Source organism: Phoca vitulina, unplaced genomic scaffold (assembly GCF_004348235.1).
Source record: "Phoca vitulina isolate PV1807 unplaced genomic scaffold, GSC_HSeal_1.0 scaffold102, whole genome shotgun sequence".
NCBI lineage: Eukaryota > Metazoa > Chordata > Mammalia > Carnivora > Phocidae > Phoca > Phoca vitulina.
The window spans coordinates 394117-404519 of NW_022589805.1; the positions used below are offsets into that span (position 1 = coordinate 394117).

The following is a 10403-nucleotide window of genomic DNA, read 5'->3' on the forward strand; positions in this document are numbered from 1 at the left end:
TTTTTGCAATCTCTAGGTCAATTAACTAAATTAAAGGTCTGGAGTTAATGTGAACATTCTTAGAAGTCCTACCAAACAAGAGACTGATTTTTACTTTATCTGCTTGGTGTATAAGTAGGTTATTAAGCTAGAGATATGTGTATATCATTAATTAATAAGATGAATAATAAAAACCTCTGGTTTTAGGAATCTCTTCCAGAAACTGGGAAACTAGGAACCGAGCTTGGTGTGAACTGGTTGCATGACACGTAACATGATGACAGCAGCAAAATCTCCGACAGTCTTCGATTAATTTTTTTGAAACTTCAATTCTTCCTATTTATAGTACAGTGAAAACATTGAAATCATTTTGTGTTAAGTACAGCACCAAAATATTTTACCATAAAAAAAAAGGATTTTTAGAATGAAGCCTGCTCTTCAAATATTAGTATCTGCAACAGCTCTGAGGTATTTCTCAGTCAGGAGCGCACTTCGAGTGGGAGCAACATGCATGCTGTGCCACTCTGGCAGGAAAGAGCTAGGGAGGGCACGCGCTTCCACCCGCACAGCGTGCTCTAGAAAGGCGCACAAGCAGCAGCTAGCGCGGGCCGCCTCCAGGGAGGAGGCCTGGGGGCTCCAGAGGCAGAAGGAGGCCCTCTCCTAAACCATCTTTCATGCTGGTTGCAAGTTTGAGCCATATGAATACGTTACCCATACTCTCAAAACAATTTTTTAAAAAGTTTTTGAAAGAAAATTATGTTTGTACAAAAAATTCCTAACATCTTAAATAAGTATACGAATTCTGATTCACGGGGCTTTTCCTCTCACAAACAGGGCTTGGGGGGAAGAGAAGGCAGTTGTCAACTCTCCCAGCAGATAGGAACATGGATGGAAAAATACACCCTTGGAAAAGCTGATCTAGATTTCTGGAGAACAAATCACAGTTGCTTCCTCCAATTACCCTGGACGCAATGGGCTTCTAAAATTTTGTATTGTTTTTCAAGCCCTAAAAGGATGATCTGGATTCCCTGGTCTGACACTGGAGGCTCTCCACAACCTTACCTTGCCTTCAGGTGCCCAGATTGAGTCCCCCAAGAGTCCTTCTTCTACGAAGTTTTCCTGACCGCGGCCCTGAAGCCTCCACTGCAGCGCTGAGGCTGGACTGCCTGGCCACACCACCACAGCTCCATCCAGGAGGACGGAACCAGCACTGGGGTCATCACAGCCTAGCAGTATCCCACACATAGTAAGAATATATCGCCGGTTTGAGTGACATAAGCATTTAAATCTTTGTTGATTAAAAGAATGAAGCGGTACAGCTGAGACTGTATCCAGAGCGGGACCACCCTGGCAGTCTCTGCCTCTCGGAAGCAAGACCACGTGGCCTTCAAATGGTAGCTCAGTGAGTGTAAACCAAAAATAAAACTGGCTTCTGCAAAAGCTGTTACACACTGAGGACTCTCAACTTCCAGACCTTCACGATGGCTATTTACACCATTCCCTACACCTGCAACAGTACTCTCCACCCCCATCTCCTGTCCATCCGCAGGTCTCCATGCAAATGTCACCTCTCCCAGAAGACCTTCCAAGACCTTTTGAACAGACTCTGTTCTGTGCCCCCACCATGCATGGGACCATCACGCCTGGGGACCTCCCCTCCGAGGTGCTCGGTCACACCAAACTACAGCAGACATTGGACTCATCACATCATACTAAATGTCCAGGGAGGACCCCACAGCGTAAAATATTGTCTAAATGGGTAAAAAAATCCTACATCTAAAGCAACAAATACTTTTGAAAGTGTCTTTAGAAGATGGTCCCTTGGAAGGAACTTTTGTCCTCTAGGTCATAAATACCTTAAAACTATGAACAAATGACATAAGTAAATGCACTCAGGGCTGTGCTGTACCACACAGCAGCTACTAGCCAGAGGCCGCTGTTGACATGTACATTAATTAAAATTAAATAAAATCTGAAATTTAGTTCCTGAATTACATTAGTAACAATTTGCTGGTGATTCCAGTACTGGGCGTGCAGATGCAGAACCTGGCACCATCACATAAAGTTCTACTGGACTGTGCTCACTCAAATTACCACGAGAACACGGGCATTTCAAACAAAGGAAACGTCCCAATCTACTCTCTTACTGTGGAGAAGAAATCAATTTTTCCTTACACTTTCAAAGACTGAGAAAGTCACTAGTGCAAGCTAAAACAGCCAATTATCTCCCAATTATTCAAATGATTCTCTTACAGATTTTTAAAGAGAAGTTCAACCCTGGGCAGACTGTGCTCTTCTTCAAACAGAACCCAACCCCATTATTAGTAGAGGCACAACAAAAACAGGATGGAAAATCTATTAGTACTTCATGCCTTTTAGTCATTTTCAGTGAAAGTTGTTTACTAAATAAAATGTAAATAAGATTTAATGTAAAGACACACACAAATTAGGAGGAAAAGCTCTTTGTCCACCATGGGACAGTTTTACCAGCAAAAACCACAAATCACCACACCCAAAATATCTCGACTGGAAAGCCGTAAACTCCATTGAAACCGCTTCCAGGACAGAATCTGTAGGAGAGAAAACCCCCCACAATACAGCAGAAAGCTCACTCTGCCCCTTTCCAGAGCAGTGGCAGCTGAACCAAGGGAGAAAGTGAACTTCACTGACACTTCTTTCGTCTAATCAACCTGACTAAACTGGACAGTGATCCCAAGGCCATTTCTCCTGTTTTAGAAAAAGCCTGTTTTTATGATTTCTCCATACTTGCTTTTCTTTTTTCACTAAGTCCTAACCTAAATCAACTTCTTGTTGAAAAACAATTTCATTTAGACTTCCATTTTCCAATAAAGAATAGTTTTTAACTTCAAACACAGACTGAGTAAAGTGTGTCAAACTATCACCTGGTTTGTAGGATTCCTGAATCTCGGCTTCTAATTCATTCTTTTGCAAGTTGATAGAGCCAACACTCAACACCAGCCCTGGTGCAGGAAGAGAACTAGGCAGGGGCGGCATCATTCCATTTATTCAGCGAGAAACTCCCATGGATCTGGTTCTGGGTCAGACTCTTCACCTACATCATCCCAATCCCCACCAGCCCACAAGGAAGCGCACGACTAATGTTTTCCCAAACAATTAAAGACCAGTAATAGCTGCTGCAACCTGCTACATACCGGTAACCGCAGTAGCCCAATATACAAAGTGAGTCAAAGTGATAACGGAAAAAGGGATTTTTTTCCCCTGGAGAAAAAGATCGCCACCCTCACCTACCCAAGCTCAAATGTAAAGTCACTGGCTCAAGTCACAGAAATGACAAGCTGAGAGCCGAGATTCAGCGTCCACTCCGAGCGGAGGCCAGGGCTCCTTCCTTACTATCGCACTGCCCGCCTCTCAGTATAAAAAGCTCTGACATTTCCTTCAACTCTGAGTCATGGGTAGAAGGTTCTACTTTTAATCAGGTGACAAATACTCAAAATATTTTAATCCAAAGGAACTGGGTCAAGCTTTTATAGCCCGTAATTGGCAAAGCAAACCCTAATTATTTGATAGATTTCTATAGTTCCGAGTGTCATCATTTGGTTTGTAATCAAATACTGAAATGTCCTTTATTTAAATATTGCACAAGCCTCTCATAACAAGAGTTTTTTTTGGGGGGGGGGAGGTTTTGTTTGTTTTTGTTTTTTGCTATTTCATTGGTTATGCTAACTACAAAGTTAAAACATGTATAAATGGTACAGTTTTGGTTAAAAAAATCCAAAATATTTGGGTGGTAGTGCAAAGGGAAGCTTTTGAAATAATAAATAGAATCTGCTTCACAACAGAACTGTACAACCCCATTAAACAGCCTACCACTGTTAAGAACCACCTACTGTCTACGCTGTGGCACAGGTGCATTAGAAAGATGGGCAAATTAAGAGATTTTTAAACAGTAGCAGATGGGACACCTAGAAACAGGAAAGTCAGATATAATCAGGTGAAATTTTTTTCACCATTAGATTTTACTATTCTTAGTGATGGTTCCACTAAACATTCTTTTGATTAATGGAAATGAAACACGGGGGGAAATGTCACATGGGATGATGTCTTTCTAAGGGGAAGGTTTAAAAAGAAAGGAATTCAACTTTTAGACATATAGCTCAGAGATAGCCTTGCTTCCCAAATTTAGAACCAGAAACACCCTGAAGGCAGTTTTTCAACGTCAGCAACAGTCATTCCCTATATTGTCTAAAATCCTGGGGGGAAAAGGAGTCACTTCTGCTTACTTGCGTGCCTTTCCTGCACCCGTTCCCTGCATCTAAAGAGCTCTCCTGCAAATCAGAGTGATTCACGGCTCACCAAGTCCAGGCTGGAGCTGGGCAACCTCTGCCCCACTCCCAGAGGACCCTGCATGTGGCTCCATCTCAGCACTCCCGACAGCAGAGCACAGCCCCCACAGAAAGCCGAATGTGCAAAAGCCCCCCAAAAGGCACTGCCACAAGGGATTACATTTCTTCATTCTGGCTCAGCAGGGGAGGCACCGAAGTACAGGAGTGCAGAGGGCCCACCAGGCTTGTGGCTACTCTGTATACTGCTACTGCCTAGGTACCTCAGACTGAATTGTTATACATGTGGTAAAGAACCAGAATCACCTATTCATTTGCTGCAGAAACAGTCCATGAAATATGCTTCAAGTTAGTTAATAATCTTCAGAATACACCGCACCACCTAAGTTTTTGCAATTTTAAAATTTCATGGTCCTCCTGTTCCTATTACAAAGACATATAATTGAAAATGGAGACAAAAATCAAGTCTTGACTACAGAATTCTTGGCTACATCCCCACTGAGTGTGTTACACCGCAACCGATCTGCCTGCTCGTGGGCCTACGTGGACGCATGCGCATGGTGACTGTCTCTGACAGATCCATCAACAAACAGGTCTCTGGTCCAAGGAGCTGGGACTATGGGGCACATTCACTTTTCAGAAGAGAAAACCGAGGATCCTCAGATCACGAATCCCACATTACATCAGGGTCCCACACTGTGGCCCGAGAGCCAACTCCTGGCTCTGACAAAGTTACTAGTTTACTGGCACGTAGCCGCGCCCATTTGTGTACTTACGTCCAGGGCTGTTTCCCTGCTGAAATGGCAGTGTTCAGTATGACAGAGACCATACGGCCTGGAAAGCCAAAAATATGACCTTGGGCCCTTTACAGAAAGTCTGTCAACCCTTGTATTACATAAAAAAGGTTTGGGAATGGTGCAAACTACAGCCCGGCGCCCTGAGGCTCAGAGCCCGGCAGCATGCTAGGGCTCTGGAAAGGCCTTGCAGTAAAGCTCCTCAGCTATTCCCAGCCTCGTGTGAGCACAAAACCTCTTCTAAGAAATGCTTCTTCGCATGTCTTCTAGTTTTCTTGGAACATACTCGGAATGCTGGCTTGAATTAAGATGGAAGAGGTGGTGTCCTGACTAATGGCACCCAAGAACTCAACTGGCTTAACACAAGCTTTGCTCATCTTGAGCAGCTCACAATAAGATACATTTCATCCTAACCAGGGAAGGCATACTTTGGCAAAATCATTTTTAACTCTTGTTTTCAAATACACTAAGTAAAAACACAAGGTCAGCACTTACATGGCCCCAAGTAATCACACACTTTGTCTCAGAGCCACAGTGGCACTAGTTACAAGTTGTAAAAACACCGCTACTGGTGTAAGCACAAGCTCCTCCGTCCCTTTACAGGTTGTCTCCGTAAGGTTTAAGAGTTATGGGATCACACTAGAATGTCCCACAGGAGTGATTCTCGGTGGTCTGCTGCACCAAGAGACACCCCTGGTGGGGTTTGTACTTACTCATCATCATCCCTGAGCAACTTCAACGGAGCCCTAGGTTATCCAAAAGTCCCTACTTTTCCAACATGTGCAAAAGTCAAGTCAAGTCATGAAAAGCCCTGGCCCAGAAGTCTCTACAAAAGTTTGTTTCCTATTTAGCCAGAACTCAATGAAAAGATGAAAAAACTTGACTGGTCCTCAATTTTCCACTGCCATCCGCAGGAAGGTGAGACCAAACTGCTGCACCAGAACCAGAGGGAAGAGGGAGCCAGTGCCCTGCACCCCCAGTAGGAAGAACACATTCTGCTTCCCCCCAGAGCTGGTAGCAGACTCCCCCCCCACCCCAAATTTACTTCACCTGCTGGAGTTACGCTATTGAAACTTGCCAAGTACTGCAAGCTCCTAAATCCATGATTCAAGCAAATTTCCGGTTTATGGACGTAGATGTGTAAAACGAATATACACAAATTATTTACTTTAATCACCTACGTTTGGTTCTGGTTTTGGGCCGATCACCTCTCTCATCTGGTTCCTTACCTAGAATGGGCAGTTAGAGTATCTTCCCGCCCTACCTCACAGGATGCTGTGAGGACCAAGCTGAGGGGATGGGGAGAAAAGCACTCTGATAAGTAAAACACGACACATGCATAACAGATCGTCATTTTGTTGTGAAAGGTATTTTGGTTGGTAACCATATTTACCCCAAACTTTCTTTAAATATGGTTTCCTGTGGCATTTGAAGGGATTCACCTTATAAAGTATATCACAACTGCTTAGAGACACTTAAACAGGATAGGATGAAATAGATCTGTGTTCAATTTTCAGAAGACAGTCTTTAAAAACTTTAACTAGTCTATTTGTTGTATGTAAATGTGGCTTCAATAAAGCTGACCAAAAAAAAAAAAAAAGTCTACTGCTTGCCCGGATATTTACTTCTCCTTCAATGTTAAATCACGCATCCCTGCTGTTGAAAAACACTAATATGCTGTTTTAATCTGAACATATTAAATAAAGAAGTTTCCAAAACACACAATTAACTATATACTGGAAACACACAGTCCTACCTCTTATAATGGGTGCCAAGTGAAGGAAGACTGCACTTGTGAGAAAGCCTTCGATGTAAAACAAGAAAATGCTACTTCAACAACAATCTCCTGATGTTAAATCCAGGGCCACTCCAGAGCTGAGGTTTGGGTGAGGTCAGAAGTCCTATTTTTCCTTCTTCCTCTTGCTACCTTCCTTTGGGGCACATTCTCTAGTGCCGCATCCCCTCTCCAAACTCTCCTCAGAAGCCTTCCCAGCCTCTCCTGTCATCAGTGGTAATGACATTTATCACTCAGAGATGCCACCTTACCTCACTGGCATGCTTTATCCACATCCACACTCCCCCTGCTAGACTGCAAGTGCCCTGTAGGGAGTACCCTGGCCTGTAAGCTCACCAATGGCAGGAGTACTGTTCTCTCCACCCAATGTCAGCCCCCCCAGACTCACGCAATGGACACCAATGGCTCCCCAGGCCAGTCCCCACAGACACATACTGCGTGGTGGCAGTCCAAACCATTCTGGTTTCTTAGGCCATCCGGCCTCCTCCTGCTCCTCCTTACACGCACAGAGTTCCCGTCACTCAAAGTTTATCATAGAAACAGGAAACACACCTTGCTCCACCTGGTCCAATTTTCTCCTGGGAGCCTCAAAAACACATCTCCTCACTACAGTGAGGTTGAGTCTCCCTACTTTCCCATCTAACCCAATGCCCTCACTCCTTTGATTGCACGTAATGTGATTCCTTTAATCCTTTATTTGCTTAATATATATCCTTAAGATCTCTGTCTCAGACTAGTAGTAATGGGAGACAAGGTTGTACCTCGTTTAATGTGCTGCATGATGATCCCTTCCTTGGCCCCCACGCTAATAGACTCTTGCCCGATAACGTGACGTGATGAACATGTAACCAAGGGAACTTGACATAAGTATGATCATGAATTTTACTCTTTAAATGATTTAAATTGGAGCTATTAAAAACTTTTTTTGTTCCACATTTGGAAAAGAGCGAGCCCTCGTGCCTTGGGAGGATCAACGTTGGAAAGGAAGGGGGAAAAAAGTGGCCAAGAGGGAAAAATCCTCTCAGATAAACTTTGTTGTGATTTAGCAGTGCATCAAGTAAATATGTGACGATCCAATAACAGAACTACCCAAAAAGGCCATTCTCTGGGCTCCATCTTGGAAAGAGCTGAATGTATATAGTTGGACAAGCCTTTCTGTTAAGTCTTGTGTTAGTAATTTATCCCTCTATAGAAAACACAATCTGTAATACACTCCTTCAACAACAGCAAAGCTGCAAGGCCATTCAAAAAGTTACCAGTTTCAGAAGACAAGCCTCAAAGCTGAACTTGCCTGGTATGATCTATGTTTCACATGATTAAAGACTTTTCACTCAAACACAGCAAAATTAATGAAGCAAAGGAGATCTGTTCTACAGTAAAAGGGCATTTAGATCATGGTTGTTTCCACATTTCTTACTTCAGACAAGGTGATTTGACAAAATAAACATCACACTCAATTCTTTACCAATTAAAAAAAAAAGCATTAGTGACTTTTATGTCTCATGAGACTTATTTACTACCCCCCCAACCATTTAACAAATTTTATTTAAACTAGACAAGAATCTCCTTATGGCGGATTTTTTAAAAGTCGTTTCTCTCACACCTACGTTAATATTCTAGGAATTGTGTTAAAACTGAAGCCACAAAATTCAAGTAGTTTTGTTTCAACAAGAGAAATAAAATTTTTAGACCATTAGTAGAAACATGCCAGTGGCCACAGAAATATTTGTACAAGCTGAACAGCTGTGTCTTCTGCAAATCTGAAGGCATTGCTGCGGCAATATAACTCAATTTGGACCCATTCATTATAAACTGATTTTCAGATGCTGCTACTCCAAGACTGTACTGGAGAAATGCAAGCAGCGCACAAGTTTTTTACTGCAAAGAGAGCTCTGAAAGAGGAAATACAACTCCATCATAATGCTACCGTGAACCAGCCCAGAAGAGCCCAGAGTTATTAAATGAATAGAAACTAAAATACTTCTTAAGCAACTGATGGGATTACCTCAGGAAGTTTTCAGGGATGTTGTTTCAAAGAATGTTTTATTTAATACCGTGCTAAAAAAAAATTGGGGGGGGGGGCAAAAATTGCAATTCCTACATTCCTTAACATAATTTTTTAAAATACATCTACACTGTAAAAGCCACACGAGCTCAAGGGGAGATTGTAGCCCGAAAGGATCTGCTATCTAACTTTCTTTTAAGGTTGTGCCTCTGAAATTAAACACACCACAGCAACTTTGATGACATCTTGCTAACGAAGTTTGGGCTGGTGAAAATGGAACGACTTAAGTGACCAAACAACGAGAGTTTTCAAGATAACTGCTAAGCATTTTCCCAAGGAGCACATACCAAAGAAACTTCCAAGTCGTAACTCCCAGACTGGATGCTGCTACGAGTGTCTTCTGGTCGCAGCGCTGCGAATTGTGCTACTAGTTCAGAAAACACTTTGGGTCCCCCCGTTCGCCGCACTTTTTCCTTCCCTAACCATGAAACCTACCCTCTGCTGTCATCCCTCCAGGCAGCCCCGCGTGTGCCGACGCACGGCGGCACAGGGAGGCGCGTGGAATCCCCACGAAGACGAGCTCGCTCCACTTTACTTTTTCTCCCCGCAAGTACCGCTCGCTTTCGGCGCGCGGAGGACTCCCCAACTCCGGGGCCGGCCGCGAGCGCCCGGGAAGGGCCGGCCCCCGCTCGGGGCCCCGGCGCAGTCTGGCCACAAACTTCCCCTCGGCCGGCCCGGCGGGGTCCCGGGAAGTGGCTGCGCGGGCCTGCGCCTCGGGGAGGGTCTCTCCGGCGCTCACCTGGGGGTGGGCCCCCGCCTCCCGCTTGGCCCCCCCCTCACCTGTGCTGTCATTCGCCGAGAAGCCGGGCGAGCTGAGTTTGGCTCGTTTGGGGTTGGGCGGTCCGTCCAGCAAGTTCTCGGCCATTTTCACCTGCTCGCGGAAACAGCCCCGAGCGCGGGCGGCCGGGCCGGCAAGGGCTCTCGGGCGGGGGTCGGCGCCGGCCCCGGCCGGCTGCGAGGGGAGAGGAGCGAGCGCGAGCCGCGAGCCGCGAGCCGCGAGCGAGCGCCGAGGGAGAGGGAGGGCGCAGGCCGGGTGGGGGAGGCGGCGGCCAAATCTCAGCCACAGCAACAGCGCCCCGCAGCGCTCACCGCCCGCCCCCGGCCGCCGCCGCCGCCGCCGCCGCCGCCGGCCGCGGCCCCCTCATCCCCTGCCCGCCTCCCGAGCGCGACACTCCGCGGCGGGGGCGCCCCGGCGGCCCGGCCGCCCCCCGGGGCCCGGCTGGCAGCGACGGCGCCCGGCCGGGCGGCTCAGGCAGTCCCCGGGAACATGGTGCCGCCGCCGCGCCGCCGCCTCGCTCCCCCCCCCGCCCCCACCTAATTAATTCGCTCGCGGCCCGACGACCGGGGGGCTCCGGGCTCCGCTCCCCGCCCGCGGCCCGCCGCCGCCGCCGCCGCCGTGAGGAAAAACAATGCGCGAAGCGGGGCCGCCGCCGCCGCCGCCGCCGCGG

The 10403-nt window shown here is 46.4% G+C and overlaps 1 protein-coding gene across 4 annotated transcripts in view; it reads right to left on the reverse strand.

The window, feature by feature from the left end:
• CREBBP (CREB binding protein) overlaps positions 1-9910 on the reverse strand; it is a 121725-nt gene extending 111815 nt beyond the window's left edge. Inside the window, exon 1 of one of the 4 annotated variants that reach the window (XM_032397760.1) lies at positions 9736-9898. In XM_032397760.1, coding sequence (XP_032253651.1) covers positions 9736-9820 — 85 coding nt within the window. In that variant the 5' untranslated portion in view covers positions 9821-9898. Of the gene's footprint in view, positions 1-9735 lie in introns of all 4 variants that reach the window. The other 3 variants (XM_032397759.1, XM_032397758.1, XM_032397761.1) reach the window with 3 other exon arrangements.
• Positions 9911-10403: the final 493 nt, after the last annotated feature.